Below are 21,883 nucleotides of genomic sequence, written 5' to 3' on the forward strand. Positions count from 1 at the left end.
TAAATGTAGCATCTATTAACAATGGTTCATTATAAATGTTAGCAGTATATTAACATTAACATTATCACTGATCCAGTAATGCAACATGTCCCAGTCCTAGGGGCTCACTATAGTACAGCTCTTATTTGGGGCATTAAAAATTAAAAATCAGCAACATAAACAAAAAACAAACAAGCAACACATTGTACACTGTGAATGATTTATATGTGGTGGCTAATGGCTTCATTGGTTGTTAATATGGTTCAATTAATGGTTAATAAAGCGTTTAACTGTGTTTTACAGGCCAGTTGAGAGCTTTTAGGAGGAACTCCTCTCGGGCTGCTGTTTGTCCAGCAGGACTGTGTCTGCAGCAGTCCCAACCAGCCGTCCACTGCTCCGTCTGACCACTGAACCTCTGTGACCAAATTCCATCTATTATTGATGTTTTACAACCACAGACTGATGTCTTCTTAAATAGTCAAAATATTTATACTTGAATCGCATGGCACCTGCCAAAGGGATTTTTCACATATAGGAAAGACTTATTCTCAGACTTCTAACTGATCTGTAAAACATTAGTGGATGATTAATTATCCATTAATAATGCCATTATATACTACTTCTAACCCATAAGGGTTAAAAGTAATATCTATGACAGGGAGGTTCTCAGAAAACTTTGTTAAGGTAAGATGAATTTCACGTGGTTATAGTTGGAAATCAGGGATGTGTTATGTTGCTGTTTGGTAAAAGATGTAGATCCTCCAACAGTCTATCAACTCTGTCAGAACACTGAATAATGTCAGTCAAATATCGGCTTATCCACTGTATATATCATGTGATCTTTCCAGCATGTTTGTCTCATGAGGCCTCAACCCTGTCTGAGGTGAGGATAATTCAATTAGTAATTTCTTTGTGGGGTTTTCCAATATTTTAAACTCTCATTTTCTATGTAGAGTGTCTGTAACTTTATTAAAGTCATATCACATTTAGAGAGAATCATTCAAACCAGGGGGCGACGGTTTTTTTGTGATTGTTGAATCCTATCAAATTAAAATAATCTAGATTTCTTGTGCATCATTTTACTGCACACACATTTACCCTTAATTCATCCTGTCACCGTAAGAATTCAAAGTAGTGCTCTCTGAGCTTAAACATGCTTGGTAGCGCAACATGTGTGTAAAATGCACTATCCTGTAGGTCCAGCAGGACATAAGAAGTCTGTCTGTTGATTGAAATCAAGTGTTTCTGTGCATTTTAGTCTTAAGGATCTTGTTTGTTTAATTGTAAAATGTTTTATGCATTCAGCCAAGAAAGATCTTGAAAAAAGTTTTTACTGAAGCTCAAGTTTTGAGTTGTATGTCACAAGCTCTTGCCTGAAACCCAGCCCCACTCAGCTACATTCATCTACCTCTGCTGTTAATCACTGCGGGTCGATGTTATACTGAAGGTGGAGGAAGGTGATGATTTACCTCGAGCCCTATAGACTTAGTGCCATACTTAGCTCAGCATGATGCCGTCCTATCACATTAGTTTTCCTGTTAATAACCTTAAAAAACATCCCTCCTCCGTTTTGTTTCACACCTGCATCTCAGCATGGGAGGATTAGGGCCTGTTGTCTTGGTGCTACTCATATGTAAATAGGGCAAAAATACACTAATTTGAGTTTATTCAGGCACAATTGCCGGCTCATCCACACAATAAACATTGATCCTATTGCTGTAACCCAGACATCTCTATTCAGCTCCAACAGCAATTAGCTCAAGCATTGATTGAAAGGACTCTTGCTTCTTGCTTGCAGGCATGCAAGGGTCACAAATACTGGCTGGATGTGGCAAACCTATTCCTCGCATTATTATGATCTAGAGTCTGCTTTGACCCATCTACAAGAGACCCACAGTCTCTATATCAGTCCTCCTTTATCTATCCATCAATACCTGAAAACTTCTTGACCTGTTCAGGGTCACTGGTCTGTCAAGTCCTGTCCTGTCACCATGTAAATGACGGGTATACCTATTGAGATTTCTGATTTATTTATGATAATGAATGAATAAAAAAGATGGAAGTTCTGACTTCAGCTAACTTCAACAATGTACTGGGCTGAATCTATATCTGAAATGACTCTATAGTTCACTCATTCACTATTCCCTACATAATAAACACTCAATAGTTCATACTCACACTAGATTAGATTAAACTTAGATTTATTGTGTCATCCTGAATATTTTTAGATGCATGAATTTAATTGATTCATTTTTAAAATGTAATAGTTATCAGAATAAACTCATTTGACAAAACTAATTCTCATCAGTGTCTAACTTATTTTCCCAAACCTTCAACCACCTGTTGTTCCGTTGTCATGGTAATGTTCAGAATCGACTTGTTGTGATGGTGTTGCAGTGATTTCATTGATGATGATGATTCTCGCTCAGGCGTTCAACCTACTACAAACTAAGGCAATCTGACAGTTTATGTCTTATTGAGACAATAAAGATCAACTTCAAACAATTTGTAATCCTTTATGTGGGTTGAACACTGGTCCAATTCTAGTCTTGTTAACTTCTATAATAAGATGTTTTTTGGACTAAATGTTTTGTTCTTTCAGGTTATACGCCCATATTTTTATGTCTACTCGTGTTTGTCTTTGTCTGTCTTCAAGAAATGTATTAGGCTATTAATAAATTGTATCATGTGTTTCACAATGTAATCTCTGCCTGGATTATGTTCAGAGACGGCTCTTTGAGTGAATAAAGTAGTCACAGCAAGGTGGCTGCGGTGGATGATAACCCAAAGATTGTGTTTTTACTTGAATGTTTTTCCGTCTCACTGCTGATTTTTTCTGTTTCTTTTTTTGGGGAAAACAAATGAAATACATTGTCACTAAACATTTCACAAATATGTTCAGTATCAACATTTTTGCAACTTGCCAGGTGCATTAATTAACAACATTTCCTCATTAACCACGTAATTCTGTTCACTATGTTCCCCTTAAAATGTATTTGCAATTTCAAATTAGTTGTGTATAAGTGTAATTTCTAGGAGACAGCGCTAATTAGGAAAACATTTGAAAATTAAAAACTTTGGCTTATCGAACAATAAAGCAAGGAACCTCTGTCTGACTGTCTGTATGTCTGTATGTCTGTACGTATGTCTGTCTGTCTGTCTGTATGTCTGTCCTTCACATATCTCAAGAACCATTTATCCAATCATCTTCACACTTGGCAGGATTGTTGCTAAGGACCCAAGGAAATACAGTGTCAAGTGTATTAATACTTTTTGATGAGACAGTGAACGCCACTCTGTGCAGCAGTGGGGGTGTGGCTTCAGCACTTTGGCTGGCTCTGCAGACTGAAGCTGAGTTCACACATGATCCCTCCCATGTGATCTCATGGGGAAGCAGACATAAACAAAATGGAGATATGTTTGGTGCAACAACTTGCTGTTGTAGCATGTGGTTAGAGTCTGGATGAGTGGGGAGACGGGGTCAACACGGGTTTTCTATTCTTCAGAGGGAACTGGAGGTGAGATTTGAAGTTCCTGTCAACCCTAGTATGCTAGCTAATGTTAGCCTAAAGGGCCACAATGTTTACAGTTGCTTAGCAGCGGCTCGAGCAGTTCAGGAGGCTCAAGACTTAAGATGCTTCAGTATGTTTTGAATGGGCACTATGCTAGTTTTGTCAAACGAAAAAAAAAAATCACTAATGTAAAAAAAAGTATTGTTCTGGTACCGAAGTGCTGAGTAGCTATTGAAAATGATACCCAGCCCTAGTATAGCCTTATCAGAAGTTTTGACGTCAGAGTGTCAGTTCCGTCTGGAGCAATCATAGTGGGACTGGGACACCTATCTCTGGTGTCAAACTCACCTAAAAAAATCAAATCTCTTCATTCCCCAGTAAGCACAACAAGCTTCAACGTCAACCTAGTGCTGATGAAATAACACACTGGAAATGTGCCCCACTGTAGCCTCACACGTCTCAGTAGAGGAAATCACAGACAGTTGTCCTCACACTTTCCACCCATGGTGACAACTTTCACTGACATTAAACCTGAGGAAATGAGACAGGAACGTGTGACTGAAGAGGGAATTCTCCCACAGAAAGTGTTCATTTCATCTTGCCATGGTTACATACGATTTCACTTAAACATTCAGGCACAAACTGTAATTGAGGTAAATTGTAAAAACAATTTGTGGGGTTGGATGTAATATTGTATCTGATTTATGTATACTTCTTTATACTAAAAATGGTCGATGAAGTCACTTACATATCCAAAATCGACCCAAAATGACTCTCTGTTCTTGAGATGTTTTTTCCTGCAGTTTAGTTTCTGAAGTTTTAAAATCATCATCTCATAAATGTGGAAAACACAATGGAAAGTATATCATATTCTGCTGTTTCCCATCCAAATCCCATCGCAGGCTAGCTTCATCCATTCTAAGTGTCTGCTGTGTGTTCATTCTTAGAAAGAGCACTGTAACAACATCTTTAACAGTGCAGACGATGGCATTGAGTCGGTCCACAGAACAATAAAGGACAAAGCAGTTTGTGTCAGTCAGAACCAGTCCTCAGCTCCCTGGGGCCTTGGGCAAAATTCTGCTAATGGGCCCTTTAACCTGACCTGTGAGTCAGTCATGAGCCTTATTACACATTGATTGCACAATACTGACGTGATGAAGACCCTTCCTCTGCCGCCTTTGTTTTTTACACTAAACCAAAAACAGCAGTATATAATCATGCAGTGTTTGATTTTAAATAGCATGTCGGTGTTCTGCAAGCAAAAGTGGCATGACATGTGTCATAACAGCAATAACGTCTGACGTCTCTACATACACGTTCAGCAGCACTTTCTAAATAATGATATAACATTGCAATAACAATCATTTACTGTCCGGGTTGAGCTAGTCCTCTGCTCAGAGGTAAGGAGCTCACCCCTCTTACCCTCGAGTGTGAAAAAAATACCAGTTTAGGAACTTTAAACTTTAAAATACAAAAACAATGTGAAACTGTCAGTTATCTTATCTACATCCGCCATGAGAAGCAGGAAATTATTGGTTATCAGTGTCTGGTGAAAAAAATCCATATGGTAGATCCCAGTATAAACGTATACATCTGTATATGAAACAATGGTTCCAGAATCAGAAGTTTGTTTTTGTGGCCATACACACTGGAAGTGCTGACTCCATGTTCAGCACTCAGTGTCAGCTTACTTCCTTCTTCTCTTCTGAAGAAGACAAAAAGTTTTTGGCGAGGGGTGCCAACAAAGAGGAAAACCTGGTGTGTCAAGGCGATGTGGCGTGTTTGTGCGGTGAACAGCAGAACTGACTGTTTGACTGGATTCCTGCGCGAGTCTTTTTGTCAGCCTGAGTTTTCGTCCTGAAGCGCTGTGGAGGTTTTTTTCAGCCTGTCATGTCTTCACCTGGCCTCCTGAGCACCACCCCACCCCCCACCCCTCAGCTGCCATGTGGCCTGTCACACTGCCTCGCCTTTGCCACGACACACATACACATATTTGTTTTACCAGATTTGTGAGGAATTTTCACCGCCAGCATCGCATTAATTCAACCTAATCTTACACAGTACATTATTCAAAATGTTGTGTCTTGTCCATTCCTACATCTGCTGCTTACTCAAGCTACAACCTGACGATTAGATGGAACTCTATTCATCCTGTAAAAAATGTATGTGCCAAAGATGCTCAGTATCAGAGTTTAAATATTTAAATCCATTGCAACTTAAGATATAAGACAGAAGACTTTTTGTTTAATCACATATCATACAACGTACAACATAGTGAAACTGGTACTCTGCATTTAACCCAGCCCGAGGGAGCAGTGGATGCGTGTAGGCAAGCACAATGGGTCACACTTTACAGCAGTACATCACACAAAACACTAACTACCAGGCATTTTGGTAAAAATCATGTTTTACGGAGAAAATATTCTCTGGTTTTCACTCTGATGTCCCCCGGCTGCTCTGTTTCAACTCTGTGATTTACACAGTGACTTGAAAGCAATCTGTAACTGCTGCGTTCTAGTTAGAGTTAGCCCGCTAGCTGACTATGCTCGGAGCACCGCTGAGACGTGTTGGTGTTTACACCGTTATCACAGCAGCTTTGGACTGCCAGGGGGAGGAGGACATTTTTAGGTCTGGGGCCAGAATCAGCACCAAAACCTGAACCAGGTGAGCGGACTGGACTTGTTGCTGTTGAACAGTCAGTAATGTTAGCTGACTTGCTAAATTATATGTCTTGATGTTTGGTTGCGTTTGAAAAGTTGTCAATGTGCTAGTTTTTGATCATAAGCCAGGTTATCCCATTTCCACAGAGGTTCAGCTGGTAGCATGTTACAGCCAAGTGTAACATTACATTACAGCTGACAAATTGTTACAGAAACCTGGGAATTGTATTCACGACAGTTGTGTTGCAAACGGTGAGCAGCAACACAATGACCCCACTTTGCAAAAATGTCCTTAAGCACACACACACACACACACACACACACACACACACACACACACACACACACACACACACTTGTGATACTCTGCAGGAGTGTATTTTCTGCATAACCTCTTTCTTGTGATCAGTGTGAGAGAGTGGAAATAACAGACGCTGGTTCAATAAAGCAACCACTTGAGCAACCTGCCCCTCAGTTCACTTCAGTCAATCACCCCCCACCCCCACCCCTCCTTCAGCATTCACCTCCTGGCCACTTTTACACTCCAGCCCCTTTTTATTCTCCCCAAACATCCCTGCTCACATCTATTTTTGTGACCCTCTCTCTTCCTCAGTGGAGTTAGGAGGACTGGCCCACGGCTCAGTGAGGTGGGGGTTGGAGGGGGTGCTGCTGATGTTGAGATGAATGCAGCCCAGAGACAGAAGAGAACTGAACATCCAAACCTGTCCTGACAACTTTACAAGGTGGTACAGAATGACATGTCAAACGTTATGAGTATTTAGTTGGACTGCTTTCACTCCTGTGACTCTGAGGAGTTGGTTACCATCAGATTAGTCTGTCAGTGTGAGACATTGCGCTCACATCAGTCAAAACAGAGAAGCCTCAGCCTTTGATTTATTCAGTGTAGGCAGACATACCATAATTGTTTTAGCACTTGGATCCTCATCAGTGTCTGTAGATGTTCCACATCTGCCTTAAATACACAAATAAGTGCAGGTATAACCAGTACTGTATGTCTACATGTCAGGATCATTGTATTGATACATTACATACAGTTAAAAGTATATATGTTTAATTTTAGACTTTCAAGTTACTCTCTTGTGTGTTGAAAAAGAACATCATTTAAGTTGTATCAAATTTAAATGATTCCAAATTGCTTTTCACACAAAACTGTCAACAGTTTGAATAGTTGGTGTTTCTCCTTTCTATGGCAAAGAAGAGGCCATGCCTCAAAATGGTAACGTCACATCTGTCATCTTCAGACGGTGGTCTTAACCTTCCTGTTGTTTGTGGCTTCCTTCTGGTCTGAGCCATCAGCTGCCTGATCTGTACTGCACATGTGCAACTCTCATCAGAGATCAGAAAGAAGTGAGATGTCTCACTCCTCAGCAACTTCAGTTATCAACTCTCAAAACGATGTGTCTAATTCAGAATATTATTGATTGAGAACAAGTTTAATGTGTTCTGACGTATTCTGATGAGGTATATGATCTGCTGCTTTCTACTGTTCCCTGTTTTTCCAGCGTGAAAGGCAAACTGGTCCACTGGCAATGTGAACAGAGTTAATTGCTGATCATTAGTGGGTTTACCCACATTTAAAAAAAAACTCAACTACACACTAATTTTGGTGTAAAATATGTATTACTGAACTTATTATTTCTTTAAAAACTTAAATCTGTGAAATTGGCCTGTAATAACCCAACTACAGTTAGCACCCACTAAAGCATGGCGATCTATAAGAAGACTAGAGGGTAGACCTTGGATCACTTCACTCCGATATGTTATAATCTGGATTTCTTGCCAGATACAGCATGTGTTACACAACTTATTTGATGGATCTACTTTAATGTGTTTTACTCAGTTAACCAACAATTGCAAAATACAAATTCAAGATTTATTTAATTACTTTCAGGTAAGGGATTTGGCTAAAATGGACACTACAAAGTTACAAAGAGAGACAGCTTTTCTTGTCCCAGATAAGCTTTTTCCACAATAAACAGTATTTAAAGAGTATGCAGGCACTCTTCACCTGAGACAAACATGGGAAAAGGAACTAACAGAAGGCCAGTGAGATGATGCCTGGCAGAGTTTGAGGACCATAAGCATCTGAAATAGAATACAAGATATTCAACTGAAGATCTTACACAGAGCTCAAATATCTCCTTCCCAACGTTTGTCTGATAATGTTTGATGCTGTCTTTCCCCCTCTCTTTTCAAGCCTTGATGTTTTGTAGTTTAAGTTGTCATCCACTCATGGTAGCATTTCACTAAATTGAATAATCAGACTACTTGGTACTTCAGTGTTAAGACACTGGGAGCTGAGGACAGCTGACAACAGAGAGTCTATGGAGCTCTGTAACTCTTATCTTGCCTGAGCAACACACCTATTGTCAATGTGTGCACCTTCACAGTGCACTGACCAGAAAAATGCACACAGCATGTGAAAACTAACAAAACAAACATCTTGGCATGAACTTGTCAAACATAATGGTTTCTGATTTGGGTCTTTTTGACCATTTGAAAATTTGCCTGAGGCCATTTTCTTTTTGAATGTTTATGATTGTGACTCATTTCTTCATTTCTGCATCAGTGGAGGATGATGCAGCTCTAGATGATTTCTTATGCCTAATAGATCAACACAGGTGTGTGTGTGTGTGTGTGTGTGTGTGTGTGTGTGTGTGTGTGGGTGCAGCCTCTAGCTCTGTAGTGAGTCAGGTGGAGACGGGCTCAGGGCTCCTTGGGCAGTGGTGAGGGACAGAAGAAATTCACAGAGCATGAGTGCAGAAAGGCCCACAGTCAGAACTTTTAAATTCATTCTGGAGCATTTTGGTCCAAATGCTCTGGCTGCAAAGAAATAACTGCAGGGACCTGGGCCTTACTGTATTTGGCAGAGAATATGCAGATGATGCACGTTTGTCCGAGTTCATTTCTTGGCTATCTCTTAAAAAATGGTAAGCTCCAGTAATGTGGTATTATTCTCTGTAAAGGGATTCTTATACTAACATACAGTCACACTTGAGTGTTCAGTATCATGAGTTATATAAAATAGTAAGTTACATGACACTGTCCAAGACTGTGGATGTGGATGTTACATGAATATATTGCTTTAAATGACTTTCATTTTAATGTGATGGTGAAATACTGACTGATGGATGGAAATGATGGCAACATTTATCGTTAACATTTATAAGCCAACATCTTGGCTGCTTGTCTGAAGTTAAACCAAGCAGAACATTTAATGAATCAATGTGAGTGACTCAGGCATGGTTATGAAGTACTACCTGTGTTAAATATGAGGATGAACACATTGTTGTTAATGGCAGAGTGGAATGAATAAACCCTTTTTGTATGAATCATTTCAGTTATTTAGAAAGGAGCCAGGTCAGCAGGTATGCTCTCACCTAATGTCACAATAGTTAAGAACAAGTGTGGAAACACTCAAAATGGCCTACTGTACAATCAACATCTATGTAGTGACATGTATGGTTTTAGGGTGTATTTCAGTGGTATTAGTTGAGTATCACTTTTCTTCATGTGTTGTCATGTAATTATGTTATTATACTTCACTTTATTATAATTAGTTACATGGGTGCAACTATACAAATCAACAAATCAAACCATTAGAACATTAAAATTAGAATATATTCCAAATAAAATTAACATCATTGACTAAAATTAAGTGGTCTTATACTAAAGATTATTACATGATTAATGTACATATGTCTAAAGATTAAAACTAAATGAATCCCTGGTTTTATAAATAACAGTTTGGACATGTTCAACCAGCAGCTCATGCATGTACGAAATTATACCAGAGACCCTCATCTGGCCCACATACTGTGTGGAATGATGGCATTCGGACAGTCCACTCCTGCTTGCCAGATCTGGACTGCAAGGCCTGTTTGTGGCTCAGAAGTGGACTGTCCAAGTGCCATTATTCCACACCCTATGTGTGCCGGATGAACGTATCTGGTGTGGGTCAGATCTGGGCTGTAACCATTTTGCCATCTGGGGAGGCATATGCACATTGCACAGCAAATAGTTACAGTAGGTACAGTATAACCTCTGAATGCAGAAGTATAAAAGCAGCTACCATTAGAATGTCCCTCTCCTCTCTCTGGTGTACTATCTCACATTACAGGTGTAGACATGAACAAATTTGGTCATAACTCACACAGTTGTCTCAGATTTTTTTCTATGAAATATAAAAAAATGTCCTCAAGTTGCCTGTTTTAGCAACTAACAGTTGATATATAAGACATTCTATTTGCTGTCAATTATGACATCCAATCCACACATTGTTCCATTTGAGAGGCTGGAACCAGAACATTTTTGGCCTATCTGCTTGAAAAAGGACTGAAACAACTGATCAATTGTCAAAATTGTTGCTGATTAATTTTTTGCTGATGGAATAATTGATAATCAGCTAACTGCTGCAGCTCTATCTTAAAACAGTATCATAAAAGAATGTGGTGTATTGAAAGGCCACTCAACAAACCACCAGGCATAAAGGTAGATGACCAATGTAATTATATCACCAAAACAACTGGTTCGACTGTTCTAAGATGCAGTGAGCAATGTTCAGTGTAGGACAGCTCTGTATTGCACCTAACCCTAATTCAAGTTATGAAATGCTTTCAGAAATGTTAAACTGGGTCATTTCAAAAATGTGTCTGATGAGGTTAGTACAACACCAATTCAGTATTCAGAATACTTCAATAAATACATGAATTGTGCAAAATAAAAGAAACAACAAAAATGTTTTAATTTTTATTCCATTGTCCTGAAAACGATACTGTAACTCACCACTTAGTTTAAGTGAAAGCTGTGGAAAAAGAGCCTTCGAGGGGGGAAATGTCTGGTAGAAAGTTAGAAGTGTGCTCAATGAAATGCGCCCACAGGGGGGAGGATTAACTCCTAACATCCATCTAATAATAACAGCGGCCTCAGCAGTCCCAGTTTAGGACCGTGATACTGTTGATCCCCATATGGGCTCTTACTGTATATGAGTATGAAACAGGACAAACAGTCCTGTGTAATATTCATCCCTGAGGTATGAAACAATCTGCCCTCATGTCTTGCCCGAACATTGAGTGAGATTGCTTTAAACTGTAAGCTACTCTTTTCATGGAAAAGATCTAAAATTAATCAGCGAGCTTGTTGTCCGCTCTTAAGGCCGCGATAAGAAGGTTTTGGTGCATGGGGCGGGAAACATAAGAGGCTTTGGGGGCCGCTTTTATTAAAAGGATCTGACATCTACCTGCCCTCTCAAATGGCAGGCAATTTTGACACTTCTGGCACGCAAAGCAGCCATACAAAAATAACCACGTCTCCTGGGCTGTGGGCCGACTCTGTTTTGATTCTGTTTACCTTAAAGGACACTGTGGAAAGCATCGTAAATGAAATGCCTCTTCACAACAAATCACAGACCAATTTATTTGGCAACTAGAGTGTCTACACATTGGCTGATTTCTCTCTTCATCTTTTCATTTTCCTGTTGTCATTATCCACACGTATCATGTTGGAGACGGCTTGATGGACTCAATGTGTCGGAACGGCTTGTTCTCACATCCGTATCACTGCAGGACTCCCCACAGTACAGCAGCGGCTTGTCAGCGCTCAGACTCTGGGCCAGTTTCTCACTGTGATGGTCAGTTGGAGATTTCTTTTTATTTTGATACAGTTATCGTTTCCCATTTCCCCACTTGATTGGAGCTTAAAAGCCAAAGCAGCTCAGATCGTGCCGGCATAAATCTCCAGGCCCATTAATCCGTCCTGGTGCCTTGTCTCGCACAGAACTGCCCAATCGTGTCTGGATATTCATGGGGAAATTAAATGAATGATATTCTAAGGCAGCTCACCGACACTGCAGATTGGATGTTAAAAAAGGGTGGGCTGCTTTGTGTGTTAGATGTTGATTATTGTCATATGTATAGGATATGAAGGAATAACCTCTGTAGAGGCAGCTAAGAGCATATGAAGTCTCTGTTACATGAACCCAAACAGCCCTTTCTCTTTTCTTTTCAGCTTCACATCCTTCTTCATTTCTGAATATGAATTACTGGGTATAAGACACATCATTTTGAATGAAAGCTTAACAGGGCATCCTCCAAAATAACCATAATAACCAAAAACATTTCATTTCAAGTACATTTTAATTAACCATATACCTCCTTCCCAAAACGTTTTGTCAAATGTAAATGCATTGCAATGATCTCATACAGAAGAAAATAACTGAAAATGCAATTTTAAATGTTTGGAGCATTGTGTGTGTAAAGACCGTCCCACATTAACGCCATTTTACAGAGAGCTGAATCTGTCAGTGACGTTGGCATGTTGTTACACTTTAAAGGAGCAGTCTGTAGTTTTGGTGAAGAAATGTTAATGAGCAGAGAAAGTTCTTCATTGGCTGATTTTCTTTCTGTCTTAAGCTAAATAATCAAACTCTCTTTGTTTTCATAATGAATAAACTGAATAAACAAACTGACCTTGAAGGACAACACTATTTATACTGTTTTACTTTGTTTATATGTGGCGGACCCTGCCACCTTTCTAGCTTCAAACAGTGTTCTGTGTTCAGTGTTCTATTTTCCTCTGAGAACAGCTTGTTTATTCAATGATGGAAAAGACAGATATTTCTGAGTTGGAATTATGACCTCATTAATATTGAAAATATTAAAATTCTGATTTTGAATTTTGAATTACACTGTGCCCCTCTGACCCTTTAAATGTCTAATGAAATGAAAAATGCTGTTTGTGTTGTAATCAGGTGTACAATATCATATCATTCACAATTATACCAGAATTATATAAAAAAGAAAAAATTATATCATGAAAGGGGGATATTCTGTAGACGTAATGACATCATACCATACACAGCAAGGCAAGTAACATTGCTACCAGCTCCATGATGGAGCGACTTCAGTAGTGTGGAAGTGGTTTGATTACAAAATATCAGATTTACAAAAAAACACTGTAATATGTATGAAGTGCAAGAAGACTGTAACAACAAAAGGAGGAAATACAACAAACTCATTTCACCTCAGCATCGAGTTGAGTAGGCTCACAAGGAGAGCCAGAAATCCTGTGAGGAGAGCTCAACAGCAACAAATATAATTCAGTATTTGTTCATATTGTCAAGAATATAATTAGAGCAGAAATAAACTGAAATATTATATTATTTTAGGGCCCTTCCATCCAGTATTTGGTATGATACATTAAAATAACATCATCCCTCATAAAACACCACAAATACCATACTGCTCAGCCCTTAAATTCCAAAATAGAAACATTTTTACTCCACACATGTTTCTGTTTAAGTAAGGATTGATATAGCAATGTTCAGCCTGCTAGTGTGACAGAGCGTGCACTGGTTACGGGACTATCATTGTTGGCATGTGGTGGTAGCAGGCTAATTAACTCAGGTAAGACTAAGGACAAAGGTGCCGGCGAAACTCAAGGAGATGGATGAAGAGTACCAACAGAATTCTCACTGATGAATGTCTGTTGCTGCACTGAACACTGGCTTGTGGTTGGCATTCAGTAGTGTCTCTCAGCCTGTATTGAACTAGAAAGGCACTCAGAACAGCCCATACCTCCACCAAGAGCCGACAGTTAATTCCTTTAATTCAATCAAGCCTAATCCAACATCAAACTTGAAAGCCCTGTATCACTCTGAATTTTAAACCACCAATACATGCTTGACTATAATTTAAGCTCACTAGATCTAGGATCTGCATCAAATTATACTCACTCATAGATACCAGCCAGCTCAATACATCAGATTTTTTTTTTCAGCAAGATCCATACATTACTTCCTGAGAAATTAACGAAAATGTAGAAAAATAGCCTCTCTGTTCCCCACCTGTGCCCCTATTCTATGTTAAAGAATGCAAATAAAAAAACAGAGACTTCTTTGGATTTTGGTTGCCATATGGTGATTGCATCTTTTTAATGACCAGGAAAGGAGAGAGCAGAGAAGATGTGGAGTGCAACAGACAGATGAGACATCTATAGAGCTACTGGAGAGGTGAAGGAGAGGACAGTATCAGAGGGACAGAAAAGACACAGAGTTAACACAGTTTGTCACAATTCAAAGGAAACCCTTGTCACACAATAGAAGCAGAGGCTATGGGAGCAGGTTTAGTCTATTCAAACCTTTTACTATGAAATAACCTGAAAATGGTGCAATTAATGGGTGAAAATCTAAATAATTCTGGGCTGGACTAAGATCCTAATGTTTCACGATCCTAATGAACTCCTCTGCCAGCATAACATGACCAACTCTAAACCACTGTCATTGGTTCCTAACTGCTATTATTATTATTATTATTGTTAAGTTAAATAATACAGTAGTGTTCATTTGTTTACTAGATGACTGCATCTGGAATGAATCATGTCCAGTTGCAAAAATATCTAAACAATTTAAGCTGATAACTGCACATGTCTGGATGATATATGTGGGCTATGCATTAGTATCATTCAAGGAAAAAAATATCAAATTGTACTTGTAGTTTGATCTACCTCATTTCCTCCAAAATCTTGTTTTTCTCTATTCTTCTAAGAAGGATTTGTTCCCCCTTCTATAACATCATTAAAAGATATCCTCTCTTCTTTTAATTTGGGACTATATTATATCTAATCCGCCTGTCTTTAGTCTGAGCTCTCCATCTTGGGCTCTTGATTTGATTTTGGTCATTGTTGATTTGATCTTTAGCAATTTTTCAATCTCCTTCTCGACGGTAATATCATCTCTCAAGACGACTGATGCTTTAATCCACAGCATTAATCTCAGACCTTCTTTCTTAAGAAAATGCTGCTGGGGGATTAACAGATATGTATTTTTTGCAGTCTGCTGACACAATATCCCTGTCCACTCTTTGCCCCTGTGGTTATCTCATTGTCCAAAATAGTATAAGTCATGCCCATGCCTTGAAAATAAATGTATTACTTACTAAAACCTTTCCATAAAAAAAAGCAAAGCTTTGAGACTTGTTTTTGAGCAAATCACCAGGAAGGTTTCATCTGATATCTCTCTTGAAAAAACATTCAGCCAGTCCCTTCACAGCAGCAGCAGCAGTTTATATTAAGATTCTTGTAATAAATTAATCGGTAATAAGTCCTTATGAAATGCTTATTAATAAGATAATAATAACATAATAAACATGTAAACTGTTGTATGATAATAATAATAATAATAATAATAATAATTACATTTATAAGCACTTATAAGAAAGTTCACTGAGTATTTGTAACACAACAGCTTATTAGTTAAAATTTAACAATTCAATTGTTTTGTATTGTCTGTAGATGTTTAATTAGCCATAAAGTTTATGTACGTGACAATTATTCAACATACCTACATACAGTCTTTTTCTGAATGTTAACTACCCACTCACTCTATGCTTTACAAATGTTCAACAAATTATAAGCAAATATTCAACGTACACTCTGGAAGCCATTTCATTAATCTTTGTCGAACATCTGTAAGTTTTAACTTGCATGTAAAAGAAATGTTTTCTTTCTTTCATATGAATGCTGTTATATGTTCTTGCAAGTTGTAAGAGTGGAGTTACCTCCTCATTCAAAAACTGTTATTAATGTAGCCCTTTACTGCTTTTAATTAAACACCATTTACTTGCTATACAAACCCTGAGGGAACTACTGCCTTGCCCATGTGTTAGTACATCTATGCTTTTATTCCAGCCATATATATGTAAACACGATCAAACATTATCAGTTGCATCATCTAGTTAACTTCTGTGGCTTTTCAAAACACTGACAAGTGAAGTGAATAACATTGATAACTTTGTTACAATGTAATGTTCTGCTGGGAGCCCTGGGTCCTGGCATTCATGTAGATGTAACTTTGACACATACCAGGAATCCAAACACTGTAAGACAAGCACACCCCCTCATGACAACTGCATCCTTGATAACAAGGTTAGCGTTCACTTGGGGTTTGTAAATGGTGTTTGGTTGCATGCAAGGTTTTAAAAAAATTAAATAAAAAATCATAGTCAGCTGAATATTAATACATAAATTGATTATATCATTTAAATAAGAAGATTATATTGTACTGCACCGTTGCAACTTGTGAGAATATTTTGACATGAAAAAAAAATATTCTGAACATGTAAGTGAAAGTTTAGAAATGTTCAAAACTGATAAAAGAAACAACATATAAACATTTGAACTTTTGTTTATGTATTGCTGAACGTTTGTATTATTGTGGATCATTAGAAAGCTCAACAAAGATGAATAAAATTGTTTGTGTAATAATTGTATATGTTTTGTTGAAAATCTGTAAAGCAAAGGTTGACTGAGTAGTTTTAGTTCAACTAAATTGTTCTGACAATATGCAGGTATATGAATAGTCACATTTACTCAAGATAATATGTTAAACATCTACACAAAACAAAAAAAAACAAAACACAGGTTAACTGTTGAATCTCAACTAATAAGCTCTGCAGGTGGACTGTCCAAATAAAGTGTTCCCAACAATAACAATGAACATGTTTATGATGCTATTATTAACGCTTATGTAACCTTATCAATGCTAATAAGTGCCTTAAAAGGATTTTTAAGGCACTTATTACCTATAAACTAATGCTTAATACAAGGACCTTAATATGAAGCATTACTGCAACAACATGAATGAGCTGACAAGTTCTTTTCACGTTTTCTATCACCTTTATTTAAATGACCTTGGTGGGTTCTTCTACAAGGCAGAAGCATGATGAACCCACTGGTTACTTCACACACGGAGCCAAAACACTTTGGAGAGTGAATACTGGGGACATGCAGTACTTGCACACAGGGTGACACACAGTTCTACAGTACAGTATAGAAAACAATTGACAGAGGGAAAGTGCACGTAGACTTCACCGCCCATCATCCATTATAAAAATGTGGATTCACCCCATCATACACCCTGGAATCTAGTACAGGGCACATACAATGATAAATATAATAGATGGCAAATCATTTTTTGTTTAAATAATGTTTGACTAAAATAGAATATCTGCTTTAAAACTGAAAATAGGTTGAAACCAGGTCAGTCAGTGTGATAGTACTATATGTGTATTGCCATGCTAACTTCTCTACTAACTAAAATAAAGGAAAATGTCAGAGTTGATGTGGAAATCAAAGTACCAATGTTTGAAGAAGTGAGACCACAGGCAGACAGTGTTTACTTCAACAGTAAGATACCACTTGTGTTGTCACTGGCAGATTCATATGTAGGCAGCTGGACATCGATTCTTAAATTACTAACACAGTATCACTTTGTTTGTAGAGGATAAATGCAGCTGTCTCACTCTCTAATAGAAGAACTTGTGGTGGCAGTAGAGTAAAATGTTGCCATAAGAGATTATATTGAAGCTTTTAGATGGTATTTTTAAAAACATACAGACCTCCCATCTTCTTCGATTCTAAATCCTCTTACAATTTGCACAAAACACAACACATATTTTAAAAATTTCTCCTTTTTGATTAACGTGTGCCTCGTACCTCAAAGTGCTTACAGATGACTACAATGAGCTTGTGTTTCATTTTGCTCCTTGTGCATATTTCCAAACAATATCTTACTTACTTGTCACAATTATGTAGATTAATTACGCTAATGTTTTGTCCTGCTAAAGTCAATCCTAGTGATGACAATGTCAGCTGGTAAACTGTCCATCCAACTGCACAACAATTTGAACGATAGCTGTGTTGCTCTCCTGAGGATTATATTTTATTTTAAATGTATTGATCTTGTGGGCTTTTCATTAACATAACCCTCAGCAGTTATGCTACACGACTACTGGTAATGTTTTAACCACTGCTAACTTCTCGTCATGCTGTTTGTTCTGTCCAACACTTTTGTTTTGTAAGATGTAATGAACATCTGCCTGGGATTTGATTGATAGCATAATTAAAATACACTCAGTCACCAGTTTATTAGGTACACCTAGCTAAAATTAATGCAATCTAGCTTTAAGCTAACTCTGGTACAATCCAGCAAATGGTAACATTTATGCTTAATACTGGCCAAGGTCCCTCTGCAAATAAATAAATCAAATTAAGGTTTTAATGTTTGTTTTTTTGTTGAAACTGTTTTAAAGAGGTGCTTATGCAACTATATAGTCATTTTGTAGGATGTAGTTTGCGGTACCTTAGTTACATTATGCTGAAAGATGTTTTTATTATTTTGTCCACCCCATTTATATCAGTAAGGGTGGGTTAATAACAGAAACACCTCTCGAGTTTAATGCAATGCAGTTAAACAACATCAAAGAATACATCCTTCAAAACTATCACACAGCTGAGTTTGTGCTTTACACATGCTAATCTACATCAGTAACTGTTTGGTTCACAGGGCATACCAAACCAAAAAAAAGGCTCGTACCAAGGTGTGCATTTGTGCTGAAGGGTTAAAATGACTGTTTCCTTGAGATGTAAATGTTTAAAGGCTAATTGATATCTTTACTTTTTGTCAATATGTTACTAAAATCACTCGTTTGTTCTTGGATTTCACTTCCTGTGTGACAGTTGTTCTGACTGTAAGGCTATCATCAGGCGTGTTTTGAAAAGCTGGCCAAAAAGAGCTATAAAAGCTGTCAGTGTCACATCCTATCACTGCACATCACAACAAAACATTTTGTTTAGATTTTAAGGTTGAGACATGATGCATACCCACTACAAAAAAAGTCATATGAGACCATTGTCACACTCTTAACAACAATGCAGCATACAGTAGCTGCATTCACTGCACATTTTGAGCACAACACAAAGAGATTCAGAGTCTTGTTCATAAACTTGAACATCCATATTGCTTGAGAACATTCAAGAATTATTTTGGGAGAATCTCATGAATATTTTAGTTGTAAATCTGTTTTGGACTCAACAGTCTGACCTCAAATCAAGAGGAAACTATCAGTTCTAGTGTCATTTGTCGTAATATGATCTTAACAGTTAGCAGGCTAAAAATAAGCATCTATATCAATATCTATATCAATTTCACTATTTCACTTACCACAATATAGTGGCCTGGATCACATGAGTGTTTCATGGGTTGTTTTTGGGCAGAACTGCCTTAAATAAAGAGAGTACTTTGTACTTTATGCACTTTTCAGAATGTGGAAGAGAAATCTTAGCGACAGGCAACAGGAAAGCTATTGTGACATTATGGGTTGCACAACATGAAGATACAACATAATATTTTTCATGCCTTCAAAAGTTGTGATCCATACAGATGCTTCTCATCACATTTGTGTGAAGAGTGTTGGCAGCCACATTGTCCTTTTCTCAAACAACTGTAATGATTTGGCCTCTTGAATATTCTGGATACTCATTTGTTCACATTTCAGTAGAAATCAGTCAGTGTTTAATCTGGTTTACGGTGCTATCCTATAGTACTTGTATAGTACTACATGTTAAGAATTTTAGTTTGGAGAAATTAAAGCTCAATGAGCCTGCGTGGGGAATTTCAACATCAAAAGCGTTGGGACAGACTTGCGTCATGCAAGTGATTAAAGTCACAAAAAACATTCTTCTTGATTAAGTCAGACAGAAATGTGGAACTATTACAGGAATGAAAAATTGACAAAGCAAATAATAGCGGGAACCAGTTGGACGACAGGCCAATCTGTTCTGACCTCACGGACCGGCTGCATGGGTTCTGAGGAAGCGTGCCGCTCACCCTCTGACAAGCTCTGACATTCTTGTAGTTTTCAGGCCCTTTGTTCTAGTTATCGTTGTCCTCTTCATCGCTGTCCTTCATGGAAATGCCCTGCATCCCTCCTTCCCTCACTGAGGCGGTGGCTTCTTCCAAGGTCAGCCGGTTTCTCACTGTTTCATACATCTTACTGTTTAATGTGGAGTCCAGCACCCCTTGAAGGCGGAAGTCACGGTACTTTTTCTGTCCCAAATAGAAAAAAAGAAAGAATCAGAGACAGTTGACGAAGGCCTTCTACATATTACTTCACAGGTTTTATCAGACAGAGCGTGTCCTGCTGCTGATGTCTTCATTCAGAAGGAACTCCAACATTTTGGGAAATATGTGTGTTTGCCTGAAGACAGCGTTTGTTTCTCTGGCCAGGCCTGTGCAGACATTTGGACACTTTGTAATTTTAACAAAGATAAAGGGAAGATTAGTTAGCATTCATCAATAGCAACATGCTGCAGTCATGTCATATCATAAAGATCATAAATCTGAGCAGCCAAATTCTATGCTATTTAACAAGGAGCTATATAGCCTACACACTTCTATCTGATTTAACCTGCTGGAAAAAAACTGGTTTATTCAGATTTGGTTTTCATTTTGTAGCTTTAGCCGGGTTCCACTGGTTATGGCCACATTATAATTGTCAAAGTACAACCCTGATTCCAAATGAGTTGGGATGCCGTGTAAACATAATTAAACAGAGTGTTATAAAATTGCTAATCCTTTTTGACATCAACTCAATTGAAAACAGTACAAAAACCACTTATTTAAAATTTGACCTCATCAACATCATTGATTGAACAGATTTTATTTGGGGTGAGATGGATACCTCTACACTGACATATTGACTTGGAGGTGTATGGCTGTCAGATTTCTGTCCTCACACTACACATATATTATACTTGACAGCAATCTTTAGAAAGGATATGAAATGATTAATCAACAAGCTATGCGCCAGTGAATCTAGATGACCTGTCATGATTCCAACAGTGTCATCATCATGCTACAGTATTATCACCATCACTAGCTGTATCACATCCAGCTAAGATGTAAAGCTGAAATGATGTGAATGAGCTTTTCCTTTTTGTTCTACAGCTTTCATTTTAGTGTCATCTTTACTTTTACTTTCTGAGTCAGTGATGATATTAAGGTGGGTGGCACTGTGGACTCATTTGAAAAAGGTCCTAGGTTTGATTGAATGAATGTTCTGGTTCAATCAGCCTCAGACAGGTGTTCCAGTGTCCTGAACTGCTGGTGTTGCGGATGTGCAGCCTGTGAGGGATCATGTCTTGCTTTATACATGGGGCATTTTCATCTAACTTGAACTTCTCAGTGCTTCAGTATATTAGATTATACTGGATTATGATCTTAATTTTTGCATTTAAAGTCTGCAGAGTAGCAAGTAAGAGCTCCCAGATAAATGTAATGGAGTAAAAGGTACAATATGTACAACATGTAGTTGAATGTAGTATCAAGAAGATAAAAGCAGCAAAAACCAACTGGAACATTCAAAATGTTTTTCCTTGCTCCTAAGCTGGAAAATGTGATGTATTCATAAAAAGAATATAATAAAGCCTGACTGTAATAAGCAAATATTCATGACACTGCATCACATGCGTCAGCCCAGTCACCAGAATAAAATGTTCAGTTAACGTTTCTGCAAACCAGGGATATGTACAACTTTGTACATCATACATTCCATGTTGATATTAAAAAAAAAAGTCATATCATGTTCTGATAACATGTATACTAGAGTACTTTCACAGGTGGAGGTGGAGGGGATGGTGGTTGAGTTACAGGCAGCAAGGCTGGTGAGCCAGCGACCTCAGTTTGAGCCTGTGTTTCAGGCTAAGTGTGATAGCGTGACCACTGGATATTTTGAACAAGATGATGAGACATGTCCAGCCAGCTCCATGGTGACAAAACCAGGTATTTTATGCCAAAACATGATTGTTTCTAACCCCAACCAAGTGGTTTTTGTGCCTAAACCTAACCAGACTGTAAGCACAGTGGTGTCTGAAGAT

At 38.1% G+C, this 21,883-nt stretch overlaps 1 protein-coding gene across 3 annotated transcripts in view; it reads right to left on the reverse strand.

The window, feature by feature from the left end:
- Nucleotides 1-16,829: 16,829 nt before the first annotated feature.
- The window catches only part of cadpsa (Ca2+-dependent activator protein for secretion a), a 216,688-nt gene continuing 211,634 nt past the window's right edge, over nucleotides 16,830-21,883 (reverse strand). For all 3 annotated transcript variants that reach the window (XM_084349251.1, XM_084349252.1, XM_084349250.1), the window contains one exon: nucleotides 16,830-20,054. In XM_084349251.1, coding sequence (XP_084205377.1) covers nucleotides 19,881-20,054 — 174 coding nt within the window. In that variant the 3' untranslated portion in view covers nucleotides 16,830-19,880. The remainder of the gene's footprint in view (nucleotides 20,055-21,883) is intronic.

Source organism: Pagrus pagrus, assembly GCF_965226575.1.
Source record: "Pagrus pagrus genome assembly, chromosome: 3".
In the NCBI taxonomy this organism is placed as follows: Eukaryota; Metazoa; Chordata; class Actinopteri; order Spariformes; family Sparidae; genus Pagrus; species Pagrus pagrus.